We start from the raw sequence: 22,030 nt of genomic DNA, 5'->3' as shown, positions 1-22,030 counted from the left end.
ATCCCTGACGGTTACTGCTGCAATTAGCAGTGTCCATTGTGGACCTTCTCGACGTGGGGAAGGAGCTGGCGGATTTTCAAGTGGGTTGTACACAATCACATTTTGCTCAGTTTTTAACCCCCATGTCACATCCAAAGTAGAAAATGGCATGTTGTATTTAAGAAAGAAAATTTTAAGGCAATTATATAGCTGGCAGACTGCTTTGTGATACTTTACATCAAATGCAAACAACATGAACGGGCCCCTTGACATTTTATCTGGATTGGAGCATTCAATTTGAATTCGATGGAGAGAAACACGAAAGTCTGCAGAAGCTGTGATGGTCGCAAAAACACAAAAAAATCCTTCATTATTCGAGGGAAGATCCTTCATTCATCTTGCTGCTGTCTGACTGCCGTCTGTGTTACACCGTTACTTTAAAATTACTCTTTTGGCTGCGTACTGCTCAGCAGGGTCCATAAAAGGTAAAGATCTATAACCAACGTTTTGGGCCTGAGCCCTTCCTCAAGGTATTTATTATTCCTTGAAGAAGGGCTCAGGCGCAAAATGCTGGTTATATATCTTTACCTCCTGTGGATGCTCTGTGGCCTGCTGAGGTCCTCCAGCATTTTTGTGTTTTTATTAAAAGGTTATATGGAGAGACTGAATACAGTGGCTTTGTGTTCGGAGACTGTGGTAAAAAAATATAGAACTGTTGGAGGAACTCAGCGGGTCTCACAGGGTCCATAGGTGACATTTTGGGCCTGAGCCCTTCTTCAAGGGCTACTGAGCTCCTCCAGCATTTCCATGCTTATACTGCAATCACATTGTCTATAGACTTCTGTTTTGCACTCTGAGTCTGTGGAACAAGTCGGGAGGGCTATGTAAAACTATGAGGATCAGGTAGATGATTTTTAAAAAAATTCTCTTACGCTGGAACTGTAAGTTCTTTAAATACAAATGGAAGTCTGCAGACACTATGGTTGAAGTAAAAACAAAGCTGGATAAACTCAGCTGGTCAAACAGTGCACTTTATGTAGCAAACATAACCAACGTTTCGGGCTTGAGTCTTTCATCAACCATGCAGTTGGTTACTCAATTCTGATGTCTCTCATGGTTCCTCCTGAGGATGAAAGTTTAGTCTAAAATATGAAGGAATAATCCAGAAATGGTCTGCTAAAGAAACAACAGAGCTGTATTTGCACTTTGTCAAAGCAGTACACAGCCAAAGGAGCACTTTTAAAGTAACGGTGTAACACAGACAGCAGTCACAGCAATGAGATGAATGAAGGATCTTCCCTCAATTTTTTCCGGAGAAATAATTAAAGGAAGATCTAAAATATTCCAGCCCCTGAGTGGCTGTTAAGTGCAATGAATTATTGTTACGTTGAAACTTTCAACATTGCAGCACTCCTTCAATATCAGACTTATAACAGCCTAGCATGCAAGCCAAAGTTGAAGGTGTGTGAGTTGACATTCTGAGTTAGAGATAAACAAGGCTGATACTTTCACCAAAGCTGACACCCAGATCCATTGATTCATAGGAGTCACGGTGCAGGAAATTACGCAGCCTTGAAAGTAACAAGACAGAGGTGTGTAAGTAGTCAGCAAATTGATGCACCATCTAAATTCCTCCGCTTCAATGGTAGTTGGAAGAACCAAGGAATTTTGTATCACTGATCTCCATTCACCTCAATATGAAGGGGTTGTCTTGTCAGTCCCAGTCTCTGAACTTTCTGCAGCTGGAACAATTCCTCCCCAATATCATCAGGCATTCTCAACGGGGGTCCGACACACCCACCTCTTCCCCCTCCAACATTTAAGTAAAAGCCTCATTTTCTTTTCGCTCAAGCAACACAAATATTTCCTATGCAGTCAGCAGTAGAGAAGTATGGTAGAAACCAAAACTTGACTGCTTCAGAGAGAAAGGGGCCTGTAAACTTGGAGCAGTCCTGGGAGGGAGGGGGGCATAGCCAAAAAAAAGAATAGCTGCTTTACATAAACTATTTCCTTTGGAAAATTACTGGCATCTCTTCCACCACTTGTTCAACCAGTGCAATCCTACCCTAACAACAGTTCCAAAAACAAATTTTTCATTATCTCCTTGTTAAACCAATGACCTAACCTGTGCCGGGGCGTTGTCAATTTCCTGCTCTGTCCTTTCCCCTTCCATTCACTCCCATAGTAACAGGGTCCCTTTCATAGCCCATCCCGCCAGTTTCCACTCACCGTCCTCCACCATTTCATCGCTTGTCCATGCGAGGCCCTAACCAAAAGCATCTTCGCCTTCTGCAGGTAATCCAAAAGGAGCTTTCCCTCAAAGACACCCAGGTGTCAATCACCCTGTATACAACCAATTCTTCCAAGGCATCTACCCATCAGCAAGAAGTCCAGAAAATGATCTTTTTCCTCCTCCCATTTCTCTGTCCAAGGCCATAAATTTATTAGGTTAACAATTAATTACATTACCCCACGCCATTATTTCTCTTACACTAGGAATATTCTGTGATTGCACTTGGAAAGCAAGACTAGCCTCTGTTTGCCCATGACTTTGCTTCTCCACCCCACGAGTGACTTCAATTTCCTGTGCATTTCCAGTGAAATTTAATCCAAACTTAAGATACCATATCTCATCTTTCAATGTGGCATCTAACGGCTTTTTGAACTAAAAGAATTCAACAACATCAATTGGGCGGCACGGTTAACGTACCCGTTAATGCAGTGCTGTTAGAGCACCAGCGACCCGGGTTTGAATCCAGCACTGTCTGTAAGGAGTTTGTTTATTCTCCCCTTGTCTGTGTGGGTTTTCTCTGGGTGTTCTACTAGTTCTTCAAAACATACCAGAGTCGTAGTTTAATTGGGTGGCACAGGTTCATGGGCTTGAAGGGCCTGATACCATGCTGCATGCCTAAATTAAAGAAAATTCCTATTTGCATGCCTTACGGGTTAACCTTTTCCTTTCTCTACCTCGCCCATCACCTTTTGCCTTGCAGCATTTAATTTTGCTCCTTTCCAACCTTTCTTGGCACCTCAAAGCTGGTTCGCCCTCTAACTTTTCCCACTTTCATATGAAACGCTAAATTCTGATCGGACAAAATAGAAAAGTGAAGTCATTTTCTGGTCTGATGCAAGTGATCTTAAACCTCTGCCAAAAGGAAGGATTTTCCTCATTCACGCCAACAAAGATTTTAATGACTTGGATCAATATGTCCCATCAACTTGCTCTCACTTACGGCTCTCAATCCTGCTGTGGCACCAAGGTACCTAACCACTTCTCCTATCTTAAGATCTTCACAGATACAAACAGGTTATAAAAGCTGATTTACCCGGACCAGTGAAACTCTGCAGCAGTAATCCTGATCCCAGCACCACACAACACAGTCATTTAAAAGTGCTTCACTTCTCAATGCTTGCTACAGGAAAACTGAAACATTTTGGAAGTAAAGGCACATTTTGTGGAGGCAGGGGCGAGAGAAGCTTTGCTGCGGAATCTATCCTTCAACTCAAGAGGAGTGTGAACACCTGTCGATTCAATTTTCCATTTGCCATTTGATGCAAGTGGTGACGTCGGTGTTGAACTGCAAGTGCAATGCACTGTCAACAAGATGAATGCAAGTCGAACACTGCAACGACAGGGCGTTCAGATGAAGGCGCTCCATTCCAAGAAGGCTTTTCTCTCCTAGATCTGAAGTCGAAGGGGACAGAAATATCTTGTTTAAAACTAGGTAACTCATTTGCAAACCAGATTTCAGCCCTGACATTAGGAATGCGGAAGCATATAACAGTCCTAGTTATCCCTCTGCTGTTCGATGAATTAGGTCACTGTGACTTCTGAGATGCGAGAAGCAGGAGCTGACTGCAGTATAAGACAGAGGACTGGCCAAACAGAACCACGGATTTTCACTGCGCATTTCATAATTACCATATATTCAAGTGACTTCTGGCAAATGAAATGCATGTTAAGTGCAGTCTCAGTTGTAATGGCATGGATAAATTGGGCTGAAAGGGGATGTTGCCATGCTGAATAACTCTATAATGATAAACAATGGCTGAACTATTTCAAGGTACACATGGAGAGAGCTAAATGGTTATTTGACGTTGAAGAGTCAAGGACATTTTTGACCGCTGGGGTCAACTGAAATCAAACGAGTGAAAATTGAAAGCCCTTATTGCCCACCATAGATGTGAAGGGTTGAACAATCTCTCCGATTTACTTAAAATGTTATGATTTTGTCCTCAGTAATTTCAATTTGCATCTTTCTGTTCTGTTCATTTCTCTCCAACAAAATAATTTGGCATTAAAATCCCTCCAATATTTTGCCACATCCTCAGAAGGGTGACACAGTTTGAGTTGCTGTCTCACTGCTCTAGAGACACAGATTTGATTACGGCTTTAGACAGTCACTGTGTGCAATTTGCACCTTTGCCCACATGATATTCTGGTTTCCTGCCACATGCAAAAGCCATGCAGGTTGGTAGGTTCAGAGAGCAGCAGAATTGGGCAGGGGTGGAGGTGGGCTGAAAGGTAGTTGATGACGATACAAGGGTGGGGGAGGTATGGAAGTGGTATTTAGTGTAGACAGATGCAGGAAGATCAGTGCAGTCAGTGTGTCTTTAGTGCAAATAAGTTTGAGAAGAAATTTAGGGTAGATAATGTGAACAGAGAGGAACTGTTCTCGGATGAACAGATTTGAAACTGGGGTAAAATTGACAAGGAGGAATAAAAACATTTGAAGGGAAAATAAAAGATAGTATAATTCACAGTAGTGTGTCATTCAAAAGAGAATTAAACTGCTTTATGTACTGATGGACAGTAAAAAGTTTCTTTTTGTGTGCTATCCAGGCAAGTCAAGTCAACTCAAAGTACAGTAATAAACAAACAAATACATTTTTTAAAAAGACAAATATGCAGGTTATAGAGAAAGTACTGTTAAGATTTAGTGTAAAAAGATAGTCTCTTAAATTGGATTTAATCTCTCCTGGCATCTTTGTTTGCCAGGAGAGATTAAATCCAATTTAAGAGACTATCTTTTTACTCATACCTCGGTGAAGGGTTCAAGCCAGAAACATTCGTCATATATCTTTATCTTTGCTATATAAACTACACTGACCTGCTGAGTTTCTCCAGCATTGTGTCATTTTTAAAAAAAGATCTATTTTAACTGGGATTTCAGTAAATTATATCATGGAAAATGTCCAACATATTTCCTGTGTGCTTAATTGAAAGGTGAAAACTACTCCAGTTTAGAATTTTGTTCTTGCGGACTGAAGCTGCTCCAGGAAAACTTTTTTGGAAATAGAGTGAAACCAGGTGGTTTACAATAGAAAGAGCATCTGTAGGGGGGGGGGGGGGGGGGGGGCAATTTGAATTATCAGCGAACTAACTTAACTGAACTATGTTTGTTTAGCCAAAATGCTCAACTACAAACATATCCTCACTCTGAATCACTACTAGGAACAAGATGTACTGCAGCAACTAACCAACACTTCTACATCAACAATCTCCATCGACGGAAAACAATAAAGGCACAGTGATTCCAAATTTTTATGCAAGTTATAATACTTGACTTGGAGATATAGCACACTTTACTGGGACTAAAATTTCCTACTCAGGAAACCCCGAGGGTGCAATAATTCAATAAGGTGGCTATGACCATCTTCTGAAGAGCAATAAATTTCCCTTTCTGAGCAGTGTCTATATCCAGCATAGAGTATTAGTATTCTTAAGGTGCTAACAACACAATGATCATCAACTTCGAGCAGGTGTACAGTGGAGAGCATTCTAGCTGGTTGCATCACAGTCTGGTACAGAGGTGCTAATGCTCAGTACAAGAAAAAACTCCAGAGGGTTGTTAACTTGGCCTGTGTCATCACGGGCACCAGTCTTCACTCCATCGAGGACATCTACAAGAAGCAGCCTCTTTCCTGAAGGAACCGCACCACCCAGGCCATGCCCTCCTCACTCTGCCTCCACGGGGAAAAGGTACAAGATCCTGAAGACGAGCACAAGGGCAGCTTCTTTCCCGACGATCATTCAGGAATCTGATGGGAATGAACCAATGACATACTGCCTTACTTTGACATTTCGCGCACTATTTTAATTTTTTTTAAAAAGTGGCTTATTTGAATGTTTACACAATGAAGTTGCTGCAAAACAACAAATTTCGTGACTTGTTCCTGACAATAAATTCTGAATCTGACACGAGTTGTTCCCCCCACCACTACAAGAGCATAAGACATTGAAGCAGAAATAGGCTATTCAGCATCGAGTCTGCCCCACAATTTAATCATGAATCCATTTTCTCACTCAGCCCTACTGCCTGACCTAACCCCCCCCCCCCACCCCAAATATCCTTTGATGCCTTGGCTAATCAAGAACCTATCAATCTCTTCCTTAAATACACCCAATGGCCTGGCCTCCACAACCCTCTACGGTAACAAATTACCACCCTCTGGTTGAAGAAATTCCCCTGCATCTGTTCTAACTGGTCGCCCTTCAAACATGAAGTTGTGCCCTCTCCCACCATAGGAAACAATGTTTTTACATTTACTCTGCCTTTCAACATTCAAATTGTTTCAATGAGATCCCACTCATTCCAACAAGTATAGTCACCAAACGCTGCTCATATCTCAACTTTCATTCCTGGAATCATCCTTGTGAACCTCCTCTGAACTTTCTCTTAAAAGAGGAGCCTAAGCCTACTTACTGGATGTCACTGGAAATCTAGCACTGAGGTAGCTTTACCAAAACAAACAATCCAACCACAGTTCCACCTACATTTATGAAGCTCGTAGGAAAGACTGAGATGGGCAAACCAACAGAACAGTAAAATTACTGCAGATGCACAGGCTTAAAAAAAATTGAGAATGGGAGCAATGTTGACACGAAGTAGATTTGTATCTTGTCAAAATGGTGAAGTATCATCTTCCAACAAATGCTATGACATCAATTTTTTCCCCCCATAAAGAAAATTGGTCTTGAAATATTGCCACTTTATACTTGATTATATGTAGAATCAAAGAAGCACTTACTCCACAGAAAGAGGCCGAAGGCGAAAGAGGATTTGGAAAATATCCAATTATACAATGTCTTGGTGTAATAGAGAAATCTTCAAAACCTCTGCAACAAATCTGTTTTTCTGAAAATGCTGGGGTCGAGGGCAATGCACTGACGTGCTAGAGAAACAGGACATACAGCATCCATAGGAAGTAAAGGATAACCAATGTTTCAGGCCTGAGCCCTTCATCAGCACAGGCCTAAAACGTTGGTTACCATTTACTTCCCATGGAGGCTGTGTGGCCTGCTGAGTTTCTCAAGCATGCTTGTGTACTGCATCCTTCTGAGTGATTTTGCCCCAACTTAAAGTCCCTTCCGAAGCATAGCCTTGCTTCCAACATGCAAGCAACAGTGCCAAAGAGCTGAATATTGCATTAATCACTGCCAGCTATCACCTCTGAAACACAGCCCGTAGTGATACCCAGTTCAAAACAAAAAGTAACGAAGCCTTGTGGAGGGTGGAGAGGAAGCAATGGGTCAATTTGACCAGTGGTGGTGAATATAAACAGGTGCTGGAGGAACTCAGCAGATCATGCTGTGTCCATAAAGATATAAACTGACGTTATAACATGATAATTGAATTTTGATGACGATCTACCGGGACCAATGGCTGAAGAGGACGCACAAAATCAATGAACCGGTGTGGACTCGAAAGGCCAACATGGCCTGTTTCCGCTCCGTAAATGGTTATATAGTTATATGGTTTCAAATTTAATTTAGATATACGGCATTCAGCCCATGCCACCCAAATATCCTGATTAACCTACAATATATTTTTGAGGAAACATGGGTCCTGGAGGAAACCCACACAGACATGGTAAGAACATAACAAACTCTTTGCAGGCAGTGCCAGATTTGAACCCAGGTCACTGGCACCGTAATAGCATTATACTAACCACCGAGCCCTTCAAGGTACGAGTTAAAAAGCTGGCACCTGACTTAAAAAACTGGAGAGAAGGAAAGAAAGCACTGGGGGAGGAATACAGACCACAGACAGAAAATGATAATTGGTCAGGTGGACAGGAGAGAGGAAAGGCGAGAATTGATAGGGGAGGGGAAGTTGCCTTTCTAATGAATGCAGAGCTGATGGAAAGGAGACAGAGGGAAAAGGGAAGAGACAGACAGAGATAGATGTGGGGGGGGGGGTGGGTGGTGGGGGTGGCGGAGTGGGGAGTTAACAGAAACCAGAGATGTCGAGTTAATGCCATCTGGTTAGAGTGTAATGATGGGATAAGAGGAGTTGTTCTTCCAGTTTGCTGGTGGTCTCAGTCTGGCAGTGCATGAAAACATGGTCAAACATGTCACCAAGAAAATAGGACAGGAAACTGATATTGGTGACCACTGAGAGATCTCCATTAATGCAATGGACACAGCTGAGGTGCTCAATGAAACAACGTCCCAGAATGTGTTGAGTCTCTCCGATATAGAGGAGACCACAGATGCAGTAGATGACCCCTGCAAATGCACAAGTGATGTGCTGCTTCACTTGGAAGGACTGTTTTAGGCCCCGAATGGTGGTCAGGGAGGAGGTGTGTGCACAAGTAGACCACCTCCTACAGTCACAGGGGTAGGTACAAAGGGGGAAATTGGTGGGAAGGGAGGATTGGGTGAGGGTCAAAGAGAGAGCATCCCCTGCAGAAGGTGGAGAAAGGAGAAGGGAAGATGTATCTGGTGGTGGGATCATGTAGTAGGTGGTGGAAATGGCGATGGATGAGGTGTTAGATGCGGAGGCTGGTGGGATGGTAGTTGAGGTCAAGATGAATTCCATCCTTGTTGCATCTGGAGGCGCGGTGGGGGGGGGGGTGTGCTAGGGCAGATATCTGGTTCATGGAGGTTATGCAGGTGAGGGCTAAGTTGATGGTGGTAGAGGGGAAGCCATGATTTTTTAAGGAGGACGTCGTGGATGATCTGGCATGGAAGACCACATCCTGGGAGCAGATGCAATGGAAATATAGGAGTTGAAAGAAAAGAATGGAATCCTGATGGGGACAAGGTGTAAAGAGGAGTAGTCTAAGTAGCTGTGGGAATTGGTGGGTTTGTAGAAGATGTTTGTCGAGAGTTTGTCTCCTGAGATGGAGTCAGAGAGATTGAGAAGGGAGAGAGTGTTGCTAGAGATGAACCAAGTGAATTTGGAGGACAGGGTGGAAGTTGACAGCAAAGTGGATAAAGTCGACGAGTTCATAATGGGTAGACGAGACAGCACCAAAGTAGTCGTCAATATAGAAGAGGAAGAGTTGAAGAGCCTTGTCTGCATAGACTTCTAGTGTGAATTGCTCTGCATAACCAACAGAGAAGCAGGCATAGCTGTGGCCCATGGCTACCCCTTAGACTTGGAAAAAGTGGGATGAGTCAAAGGAGAGGTTACTGAGGGTTAAGACAAGTTTTGCCAGGTGGAGGAGGGTGGAAGGGGAGGGGGACTGGTTGGGTCTATTCTCAAGAAAGAAACAAAGGGCTTTGAGGCCTTTGGTATGGGGGAATGGAGATGCATAGTGATTGGAATAGGCAGTCGATTTGAAGGCAAGTATAGCTGCGGCCCATGCAGGTAGAGTGAGGTCAGGCACCATCAGGGCAGAACCAAATGTGTCGCAGGTTTCATTTTGCTGACATATTACCTTTTCTAGAAAGGCTCGGAAGAGCTGGCAATTAGAGAACAGTGAAAACACACACCTCCCAAAAATATAAAGTACTGATATTGTACTTATTGTTGGGTGCAAAGCTAAAAATGTTGTGGAGATAAGTAGGTTCTTCCTTGCTGCAATGATCCTTCACAAGGAACCATTCAATAACAACTTACACTCAAATGGGTCTGTTAACATAACGAAGTGATGAATGATGCTGTGCAGAAGTAAAAGAAATCATTGGTACACTTAAGATAACCAAAATCACAAGAAACTGTAGAGGCTAAATATCTTTATATTTCCCACAAAAATAACATTGCATCCAATGGAAGTTTAGCTTTTAATAATTTCTCCAAAATTTGTATCCAAAATGACTTAAGACGTTTAGTTTAAAATTAAGATGAACTATGTATCAAATTGAAGTTTTACGATGAGCATCAGCTGTTTCAAGGTAATGAGTAGCTATTACTTGGAAGTCTAATATGGATTTGGAGATGCAGAGATGGCGTATCGAAATGGGATCTTGTATTCCTCTTGAAAAAAGTAACTTGCGTGATAAATACCACTTTTTAAAAAAATATGGAGCCCATATTTACAACATATTAGTTTGAAAACTCTCAATAGCTCATCCTGGTGATGGTTCTCGGTTTCATGGTGCTTGATTTGAATTTATATATCTATTTGATAATCTCCTTTCTTAGGGGTACATTGGAGGGAGAGAGGTGGTGGGGTGGGAGGGAGGGATTAGGTTTACATATACATATATATATATATATATATCACGTATTTTCTTGTATGTATAATTCATTATTAATTGAAATGTATTGTGGTTTCAAAATTTTAAATAAAATATATCAAAAATCAAGAAACTGCAGAGCACTGGTTCTCAACCTTTTTCTTTCCATTTATGTCCCATTTTAAGTAATCCCTATGCCATCAGTGCTCTGTGATTAAGGGATTGCTTAAAGTGGGATGTAAGTGGGAAGGGAAGGTTGAGGATCACTCCTCCGGACCCAATATTTTGCTTGAGAAAAATGGTCACTGGTCCATTTCCTTTAGAGTTCTGAAACCGTGCATATAACGAATCAATGAGGGACGATTAAAACGGTGGTTCTTAACCTTATGGCATAGGGATTACTTAAAGTGAGTGGAAAGAAAAAGATTGACAACCATTGCTGTAGAGACCCCACCCCCGCTCCATAGACTCCATTTACACTTTTTGCTGCCTCAAAAAGTGCAACCAACATATCAAAGGACTCATCCCACCCTGGCCACATCCCTTTCCTTCTTCCCTCAGGGAAGATGACTCTTGAGTATGAGATTATGCACTACAAAGATTCGTTCTTTTCCTGCCATTATCAGCTCCCCCCCCCACCCCCACCCCGCCCCATGCACCTCACACCCTTCAAATAATGTTGCCTTTGTTCTAACTGAGCTTGGTCTGCACTATGGTTTTATTGTAGTACATATGAGTCAACTAGCTGGCAAAATAAACAATATCTCATACATTGACAAAAACTTGAATGACCTGACAATGCATGTTGACCTTTCTGTCATAGGATTTCAGAACAAGATGTTTTGTTTCATTAACATAGACACCTAGTAAGACTCCATGAGTCCACTCTACCTAACCGTGGAAGGACTGCTTTCAATTCACCAGAATGATTACTGTGAGGATGAGTTTGTCACACAAAGAGAGATTAAGCTGAGTTGGCTTCAACATTCTTAAATGTTGTTACGAGCCCAAAATCCAGCAGCAATAGATATTCACCAAGACAAAGGTTACTTAAACAAAAGTTGCTTTTAATTATCTTTAAACATGAAAACAGAGTCACACTTTAACTTATCACTATTGACTTAACTAACCTAACTTAACACCCTTCTAATTCTAAGCATACGCGTATGTAATATGTGTGTAAGTTCAGAAAAGTTCTTTGGTTTGCAGTCCAATCTCACTTCTCATTCCTCCAAGATTACTGGTTGCAAGCAATTCTTATACTATGCACAGAATTTAACATTTATGAAGTTCACCAGGAATGTTCTTGTCGGTTTTCAGAGAGATTTGTTGTTCCTTTTTAATCAGCTACTTCAGTGTCTTGCTGACGAAACTTGCCCCTTCAGGGTTCTCCAGATGATAACCTCTTTCTTTCAGGTCACCACAGAGTTCCTCTTTTGTTTCTCTTCTTCCAAGTGAAACGTTAGACACCCAGTCCTCTCCTCTTGCAGGAACCACAAGGGCTTCGACCAGGCCGTCTTTCAATCTGGGGCTTTCCAAAAGCTTGCCAGCTTGTCCTGTTCCAGTCTCCGCTACTGTCTGCAGGCTGTAACACTGTACAAGTGATCTCTGTGTGTGTCTCGCTCTCAGAGAGAAAGCCTGTTTGACTCTCGCTGCTTGCAAAACCACGACCCTCTCAGAACAGCAAGTTCTCTTCCAGTCAGCAGTGGCTCCGGCATGCTTTTTCATCTGTTGCCTTTTGCAAACAACAATCCATTAGTGAAATCCCTTGAGCACACTTCAAAAGCTCTGGAGCCGATACGTCTACCATGGCAGAGCTCCAGTATTTTAAATAAGATCTGTTTGTATGTAACCTTCTCTAACAAATCTTTCCCAATTTATCTCCCCAAAACATATCTATATACTCCGTCACAATGTACAAAAATGAAAGCTAACATCATTGATACATTCAAAATCAAAAAGGAGTGGACACAGATTCTGAAAATAAGGGTGAGAATTAATTTCTGCTTTTATTGGGGTCATCAGTGGGCATCAGAGGTGGAGAGCATGATAGGTGGAGACACTATTTTAGAAAACCTTCACATGAATATCACCATGAAAGCAAGCCAAAATGGACACAGCCTGTGAATGCTGACTACATCGCCACAGGGACCAAATAGGTTTCCCTCAGGTCAAGCAAAGGGTGAACTTGAACTACCTACTCCTGACCTGTAACATTATCCTCCTAAAGTTATATCCTAAAGTTTAACATTACATATGTTGAAAGAAGAGAAAACATGCAGATGTTGTTGAAAATTTTCAATAAATATTTAGTTCGGCCCTCGACTTAGTCCAAGTTTTTAATTTTGGCCCTCCGTGAATTTGAGTTTGACACCCCTGGATTAGACTTTCCTGGTTCAGTTTCATGAGGAGGAAAGCAGAAAGGTGTTAAACAAGAAAGTCTGCAGATACTGGGGTCGAGTGCAATACACAAATATACTGGATAAGCTCAGCAGGTCATGCCTCATCCATAGGACGTAAAGGGTAACCAACGTTTCAGGACTGAGCACTTTGTCAGCTATGAGAAAAAGCAGGGAGGTGCCTGAATTAAAAATAAAAGGCAGGAAGAGGAGAGGAGGGAGGAACACATGCCAGCAGGTAATAGGTGAGAGGGTAGAAGAGAAAAAAAAACCCTGAGAAGTGATGGGGAGAGGGCAGATAGGAGATAGAAGAGGAAGAGGTGGGGAGCTAGAAGAAAGAAGGCATCTGCCCTCTCCCCATCACTTCTCAGCATCTTTCTTTTACCTGTGCTCCTTCAGGTAAACAGGATGTCTGCCTGTTTTTTCTTGTACCTGACAAACGGCCCAGGCCCTAAACATTGGTTACCCTTTGCTTGCTACGGGAACTGCGGGACCTGCTGAGTTTTTCCAGCACGTTTGTTCATTAAAAGCAGAAAGGTGTTTCGACTGGGATCAAAGATAATGGAATAATTATTCCCATCCTATACACGCCCCTCGACTGCCTCTCCCCTCAACCTGTTCCTCCCTCTACCTGTCTCTCACCCTCTAATTACCCCTCCCCTACTCGCCCTTCCCCTCCCCTTTTACCTCTTCCCTATCCACCCCTCCTTCTACTCATCCCTCCCTCTAACTGCCCCTCGCAAACCATAACTTCCCCTGCCCATTACTCCTCACCTACACCCTCTGCCCACCCCTACTTACCCACCCACTCGGGCCCAGCGCGCTGCCGATCAGCCTTTGCGGACAGCCATCATCTCTCTCTTCACGTGCAGGGCCGAACCAGCCATCCCTGGGGTCCGCGCGGGTGCAAGCGCTGAAGGCCGTGGCGACCGGGAGAAGTGCGCTCGCGCTGTGGAAGGGCCGTCCGGTGCCAGTCGCGCGGGGCTCGCGCTGCCCGGGGGCCGTGCGCAGCCTGCCATGTCCGTCGCGCCGACAGGAAATCACAGGCGCTCGCCAATCCGCCGCACCGCTCGACAGGTGGGAGAAGTGACTGGTTGTGCGGGGAGCCTTCCAACTGGCTTGCGGGCCAGAGTTTGACATGTGTGGTCTAATCCATTGTGGGATCATGGTTGAGTTTCAGACCTCACATCCATTTCTATGGCTGCCCATTTCCATCTCCAGCTTTGCCATAGACCATCTTGTCCATTTTCCCTAAACAAGGCCATATCTTATGTCTGTGTATCCTATTCAACTTTCCAGAAGATTGCCAACTCACATTAACTGGGTAACACAGGGGCTCAGTTTTAAAATCTCCAGTCTTGGTTTTAAAATCCTCGGTGTTTCTGCCCCTCCCCACAGTTTACACTCCAGCCCTATTTTCAGCCAAGATCTCCACACTCCTGCACACTCAAGTGTTCAGCTGCTGACTAGGCAAATTCCTTCCTAAATTATCTGCCTCCTCTTCTTCTTTCTTCCCTTCTTCCTTGAATATGCTACTTAACTCTGCTTTTGAGCATCTGGCCCAATAATTCTGCACAGTTCAGATTTTAGCAATGACTCTATGAAGGTTCTTGGGACTTTTTTTCCACATGGTTGCTAATTGGTTTTTTTAAATCTGCAACACATAGCAAGGAGCTCAGAGTGGGTGAAAGTTTTAAAATCAAGGTCCTGCCTGGCTGGACGCTAGTATAGGTTAGCGAGGGCAGAGGTAGTGCAGAAAGGACACTGATTTTTTTTTTGGATGAGTTTCAGTTTACCAAGAATGGATAGTTGGGGCAAAGTATAGTGAAGGACAGATTCTTTCCACTGTTAATCAGACGACTGAATGGCTCTCTCAAGAGTAAAATGGTGCTGTCCTTACACTAAATGAATTTTTTTTTGCATAACACTATACTTTGCACTTTTACTTTGCTCTAACTGTTATACTGTGTATGTATTGACTTGCCTGGATAGCATGCAAAAGAAAGTTACATACTACTGGAGTCAAAATGAAGACTGCAGATAATGGAATCTGGAGCAATAAGTTGCTTGTTTTCCCATTGTTGTTTTTGGAGTATCTAACAATCAAGAATTCAATTAAAGAGGGAGGTTTGGATCCACAGTATTCAGGAGGGAGATATGCATGGCACTCTGGCCATGCAAACACATCCTTGGCAATTAGATTAGTCTCCTCAAAAATCCTTACTTCGAACACTTATGGGGATTGGAGATCATGATAGCTTCCTGATAACTTGGAAGATATATGACATTTGAATTGAATATGGCGTTCAAAGCAACGCTAAGGCATATGCAAAGTATTCTTCTCATTTTTAATTTGTAAATCTTTGCATGATTGGATTTTATACTGGGGCTAATTGGGTGGAACAGAAAGATGTAGATGTCAAGTTTGTGATGCATGTAAGTCATACATAATGTGAAAATATATTGGATAGTTTCACTGGTACCAGCGTTTTGAAATACAAAATTATGCATTCAAAGGAATTTGATTGCTGTCTGTCTTTTTGATAAATCTACTCAGAATATGAATAAAAGAATGGTCCAGGATTACAAAGAAGCTTCCTCTCTGAGAGAGTGTCGAGAAAAGTTTTGATCAAGATTAAAGAAGCAGAGAATGCTTATGCAGGGAAATGAGGATCAATTTATCATAGATTGCACTGCCTAATGTTTTCACTCATGCTTACCCTTTAAATCTAGATCACAAATCAATATCGCATCTAAATTCTGCATCTAAAAATACTAGTTACAATTCATTTCCTTTTCCCTGACAGTGATGGTCTCCCGACATTGCACACTAGTTTCTTGCCAACTCTGTAATATTTTCAAAATCTCTTGATTAACTCTATTGATTTTATACCTTTTTAGTTATCTTCTCTCATATTTTATTTGCGTTCTTTGCTAGATCTCTATCCTTCTGCCTAACAAAAAAAAAATCAGTGTGCCAAATGTTTATAATTAGAACGCAATGATATAATCCAGCATTCAAAAGTGTTGGAAACCTCAGCATGTTGTGCTGCATTCACGGAAAGTAAAAGACTGGTGACATTTCGGGTCTGAGCCCTTCTTTATGAATGCTGAAAATCAGGCAGATATTTGAATAAAGAAGTGTGAAGGGTGGAGAGGCAGTGGTGGGGGTTGGGGGGTGGGGAGGAGAGGAAAACAGGCTGACGAGTAAGTGGTGGATGCAGGTGGGAGGAAAGAGGAGAAAGAAACTGAGAAGTGAAAGAAAATGGCAGAGAGTGAAGAAATATAGCTCTCTGTTAATGGCCAGGGAATTGGAGGTCAGTATGGATGCCATCTGATTGGAGAGTTCACAAATGGAAAATGAGGGGTTGTTCCAGTTCCACAACTTAACCCATGAACTCAATGCCAAGAAAATTTATTTGAGCATAGTCCTCAAACACACTGCAACAGTCAATGCAATTCCAGTTAGTAACAAGGAAACACGTAAAAAAAAAAATTACTTACAACACGGTAGAAGCCGATCTGACAACTGAAACCCGTGCTGCCCAATGACATCCAATTAACCTTCCAATCCCAAATTGGAAGGTGGGAGGAAACAGGAGCACCCAGAGAAACCCACGCAGACATGGGTAGAATCTACAAGCTCCTTACAGACGGCATGGGATTCAAACCTGGGTTGCTGGCCGATACACAAACCGTGCCACTCACGTTGAAGGGGAATGTTCATCACAGAAGCTCCATACAGAAAACTTGCAAGTGCAATGAGGATTTTGGACAGGAGGACAGCATCTGATTGTATCTCCCCAACTCGTGGGGCAGTACGGCTAATGGGGCAGCAGTTAGCGTGACGTTATTACAGCGCCAGCGATCCAGATTCATATCCGCCACTATCTCTAAGGAGTTTGTATGTTATCCCAGTGTCTGCGTTGGTCTCCTCCAGGAATCCAGTTTCATCCCACCCACCAAAAATGTACTGGGGTTGTAGGTTAATTGGTGCATTTGGGCAACATAAATTTAGTCATGCCTTAGTTACAAAAAGGATATCCTTGCTTTTAGAGTGCAGCAAAAATTCACAAAACTGGCCCTGGAATGGCAGGTGTGTTGAACAGCACCCCTGCTCATCTTCATGTTCTTGTAATAAAGGAACTGGCTGACATCATATTGAACCACAGTTAGTGCCCCCCCACGCACATTCCCTCTCGCACCATTGCCAGACATGGTGACCCTCCCTTGTTTGAAGCTGTCGATGTTACCCAAATACTGAACTGAAGTGGGGAAGAGGGTCATCTTTCCATCTTCCTCCCCACATCAGGGTCAAATGATGTCAAGATCACACAAGATAGAAATACTTATTGGAATTCCTTCACATCAGACTACAAAAGTTTAAGGCAATTGTTTTGTATTAAAAAAAATGTATTGGCCTAACCCTTGACACCTACATTTAAGTCATAAAACAGGTAACCGTTCACATGTGGAAACATAGATCTTGTACTCCAACACTTAAAATGCAGAATTAAACAATTTTAACACTGAAAATTAGCAAATTTAATGAAAATTCATCATAAAAAGTCACAGACAAGAAAAATGACCAGCTGTGTTGTCATTGACTAAACCAAACAAATGCACGAATATCAAGGGCGTAGTTAGAAAATAAAACACTACAGCACAGTTCAGGCTCTTCAGCCTATGATGTTGTGCTGACCTACTTAAACCTACTCAACAACCTAAACCTCCCCTACCTCACACCCGTAATATTTTTCTTGTATCCATGCGCCTTTTAAATATCCGTACGTTTCAGCTTTCATCACCACTTTTGCCAATGCATCTCAGGCACCCACTACTCTGTGTGTAAAAAAAACACCCCCAATGTCTCCCTTAAACTTTTCTCCCCTCACCTTGTATAGATGTCCTCTGGTGTTTGCTACTGTCCCCCTGGATAAAGGTCCATCTATGCCTCATAATCTTATGGAACTCCATCAAGTCATCTCTCATCCTTCTTCACTTCAAATAGAAAAGCCCTAATCTTTCCTCATAAGACACGTTCTCTAATCCAGACAACATCCTGACAAAACTCCTCTGCACCCTCTCTAAAGCCTCCACATCATTCCTGTAATGAGGCAACCAGAACGTACCAAGTAGGGTCTAACCAGTGTTTAAAAAAAGCTGCAACATTACTCGCGACTCTTGAACTCAATTCCTTGACAACTGAAGGCCAGCATACCACAAGAATTCTTATCTAACCTATCCACCTGGCCACCTTGAGAGATCTGTGGATTGGACCCCAAGGTCCCTCTGTTCTTAGTCATTTCAAAATTTGCTCAACTTGTAGAAGATGCTTAGAAATCTTTCTTTCAAACCTTCTGTGGTTGAATTTGGGATCAGGTCATCACAAAGTCTTCAACAGTAACCTGTATAACTTGTGGGCTATTGTTTCCATTACCTCAGAATTAAATGAAATTAAAAATTGGGCCAAACATGTTTTTATCCAAGAAAGCAAAGAAAGGGACCCAGGACCTGCAGGTCAGGGAGATCCTGCCTCTTATAACTGCTACTACCATTTCATTTTGTCTTAAACAAACAGAATTTGAGTCTACATATAAGTCTCTATCAACAGCAACTGGCTTTTTAACACTGCTTTCATTTTACACATCTCTGAATCTGGCAGATTCAAAAGTGGTGGAGAAGCAAATTTGATTTTGAACAACCTACTCATACAAGTGGGAAGAACAGCTCAAGAACATGGAATAGATCATCTAACGCAACTCCTGAAGGTCATCCAGCATTCCTCCTATTCTGTAGGCAAGCAAAGATGGCTGTTGGAACTCACAGAACAACCTTTCGTTGCAACATCCACTATGCGATCAGTTAATTCTGTAGTCTCAGGCATGTCAGATCTAACAACCCGACTGTATGGCAGCCATCAGATCAACCCAGGGCTCTATGTATCCCATTTCTACCTCTCCATGTCCTCCTTTGACCGCCGTGACATTGCATTGAAGAATGCAAGAATACTTCCCCCTGAAGTAGTCTCATGAAGAGCATGAACATGCGGAGAAACTAGTGAAGCTACAAAACCAGCGAAGATGCATTTTATTCTGGGTTTTCAAGAAATCAGAGCGTTATGAATGTGGGAGTGGCTTGGATGCAATGATATGCTCTTTGGAATTGGAGAAGAGTGTGAATCAGGCACTTTTGAAGTTGCGTAAACTGGTTACAGATGGGATCGACCCACATCTGTGTGACTTTTTGGAGACCCACTATTTGGATGAACAAATCAAGCCCATCAAGCATCTACGAGACCATGGAACTAACATGGAGATCCGATGATCCTGAAAATGGCAGAGTATTTATTTGACAAGCATACTTTGGGTAAAGAAAGCAGCTGAAACTCTGAATTTTTATCACTGCTTTCAGCATGGTCTATAAACCACAGTGCACGTTTAGCTAATTTGTAAGGTCTAGGTTTCACACCATTTAATTATGTAACGGATACACCATAAACATGAATGGATTCTATTAAGCCATATTCTGGTGGGTTTATTGGAGTGTACTTGTTTTTCAAAAAAAGTTATTTGATCTGAATAAAGCAATGCAAAAGTGTTAAAAAATTTTTGGGAAGGCCAGGGTTGAGTGGGAAAATGGATCAGCTCATGATTAAATAGCGGGGCACAATCATTGGGCTCTTTTGTCTTATGGCCATGCTTCTTTTATTGGCAGGAGCATGGATTCATATTCAGGGATGAAACGTTCAGCTATCTGTAGCCTTTTGGAAGAGTTGATGACAAGAAATACAATACAAGGAGTGAAACACAAAAGTCTGCAGATGCTATGATTGTCAGCCAATCTCGCAATGTCCATTGAAGATATATTACCAACGTTTTGGGTCTGAGCTCTTCTTCATACAAGCCACAGCTAGATGTCTGAATAAAGACTAGAGAGTAATGAGGAGTCCAGACCAACGGTCAAAAGGTATTATAAGAGGAAATGTGAGTGTGACGGGTTATATTACATTTATGTGTGTGTGTGTGTGTGTGTGTGTGTGTGTGTGTGTGTGTGTGTGTGTGTGTGTGTGTGTGTGTGTGTGTGTGTGTGTTTCTTTTTAAAAGAGATAGATTGTGGGGGGTTTAGTGTGTAGGTCACTTCACGAACAGAGCAACACTTCACAAAACAGATCTCATTTAAAATGCAAGAGCTATGGAAAGAGAGACTTCATGTCCACAGTGACTTTGCAGGAACTTTGAAGAATGCCTATGGAGACTTCACAAGTAGGTGTTAATTGGACTGATCCTGTGGAATAAATGGACTATCGTCTTTAAACCAACAGATAGATGACCACAGGCTCAAGATACTGATTCCAATTCCGGCAATCTGTCTGGTTGCAGTTTGCTGTTCTAAGAGGGGTCATGTGGTTTTGCAAGCAGAGAAAAAAAAAGAGATTTTTTGGAGAGGGAGGGAGAGAATTCAGTTCAGCAGCAGCAGCTGGGACTGGAACAGGACAAGCTGGGCAAGCTTGTGGAAAAACCCCATTTTGAAGATGGGTTTTGAGTTCTGAGTTCAGCCTGTTGAAAACTCTTGTGGTCCTTACAAGAGGAAATGGCTGGCTAGAGCGTTTCACCTGAAATAAGGGAAACAAAAGGAACACTGAGGTGACCTGCAGAAGAAGAGGTTACCATTTGGAAAACCCTGATGGGGCAAGTTTCTTCGGCAAGACACGGAAGTTGCTGATCAGAGGGAATCAGTTTGTGTTGGTGTCCAACGAGCAACAAATCTCTCTCTGAAACCAACAAGAACCTCCCTGAGTGGTAACCAATGACCTTTAAGCATCAGACCTTGGTGAAAATTCATAAATGTTAAATTCTGTACAGAGTATAGAATTCCCTGATACCAGTGAATTTGGAGGAGTGAGAAATGAGAATGGACTGTGAATCAAAGAACTTTCCTGAACACATATACATTACATACATGTGCGCTTCGAATTAGAAGGGGGTTGTTAGGTTAAGTTAAATTAATAGTAATAAGTTAAAGTTTGATGCTGTTTTTCTGTTTAAAGAAAATTAAAAGCAACTTTTGTTGAAGTGACCCTTTGTCTTGGAGAATTTCTATTGCTGCTGGGTTTTGGGGCCCTCTGGGCTCGTAGCACAGAGAGAATTGATTTTGACTCTGTGAAAAGAGATGGGGGAAGGAGGAGGAGGAGCAGCCGACGACAGAAGGAAGAAATGCAGCAGCCCAAGGATTAAAAAAGTAAATATAAACTTGGCTACTTTTGTCTCCTGTTCCAGGGAAGAACCTGAGCCGGTCTTTCTTCTTCTTCTCCTCAGGGGCCAAGGGAAGAGGCTTGGAGCCATGGTTGAGGTTTCCTGGGTCTTTGCTGCCCACGCCAATCATGGTGCTGGTGTTCCTCATGGGCGGAGCTGGAGGCTTGTCTTCTGCTTCACCATTGTCTGACATCTTCAATCACCCCTGCGTAACTCTGCAAACAAATAAAGGACGGAAAGGTTGAGGAAATTTGTTTCCTTTTATTGCCTGTCTGAAAACATGATTAGCACCAAGATCTGAGGTTATTGGTTGGGCAGGGGGGGGGGGGGGCGGGCATGTGGTCAGGATTTCAAATTCATGTACTTGCAAAATCCCACCTAAATATTGCAAACAGAAATACGATAACATTAAAGAGTAGACAGATCCAGATCATTTGACCAAAGTAGCTATACATAATGTTCTGAATTCTTATTTAACCCATGAGCAGTCTAATTACACTGTCAGAGGAAAATGGGGTAAACACGTGGCCACAGTGTGAATTAGGTCCAGTTTTGTGTGACAGGATGCCAATTTTTACCTGTGCGGGTCAGCAATAAATGGAATTTTAGGTTTACAACTTTGATGGCTCTGGAGAGAGTAGAGAGGAGAGGTTGCTTGGGATAAAGCATTTTAGTTAATGAGGAGAGACTGGATCTATGTATAATGGAATGGAGGACATGATTGAAGCACATAAAATTATGAAAAGTATAAATAAGGTTTTGTGTCAGGAAGTATTTCCCATACCACAAATAGATAATACCAGAGGACATTGATTTAGAGAAAGGTGCAAGAGATTTATGAAGGTAAACAAGGGGATCTTTTTTTAATTCAGAGAGTGGCAAGTACCTGGAAAACAGATGGAAACAGAGTCACTGACATCATGTAAGAAGGGTCAGGATGAGGACTTGAATTGCTAATGCACAGAAAGGCCCGTCTGTAAATGCAT

General features: G+C 42.4%; 1 protein-coding gene across 9 annotated transcripts in view; it reads right to left on the bottom strand.

The window, feature by feature from the left end:
- Window positions 1-22,030, bottom strand: part of pak1 (p21 protein (Cdc42/Rac)-activated kinase 1) — a 259,729-nt gene that overhangs the window by 66,722 nt on the left and 170,977 nt on the right. For 7 of the 9 annotated variants that reach the window (XM_069892082.1, XM_069892081.1, XM_069892080.1 and 4 more), the window contains one exon: window positions 21,051-21,259. The exons of the other annotated variants lie outside the window; for them this stretch is intronic. In XM_069892082.1, the coding sequence (XP_069748183.1) occupies window positions 21,051-21,237 (187 nt within the window). In that variant the 5' untranslated portion in view covers window positions 21,238-21,259. The remainder of the gene's footprint in view (window positions 1-21,050; window positions 21,260-22,030) is intronic. 9 annotated transcript variants of the gene reach the window in all.

The sequence above is a fragment of the Narcine bancroftii genome, chromosome 7, assembly GCF_036971445.1.
Source record: "Narcine bancroftii isolate sNarBan1 chromosome 7, sNarBan1.hap1, whole genome shotgun sequence".
Taxonomy (NCBI): Eukaryota; Metazoa; Chordata; class Chondrichthyes; order Torpediniformes; family Narcinidae; genus Narcine; species Narcine bancroftii.
Note: the sequence above shows the minus strand (reverse complement) of the source record. Positions and strands in the feature narration are given on the sequence as shown.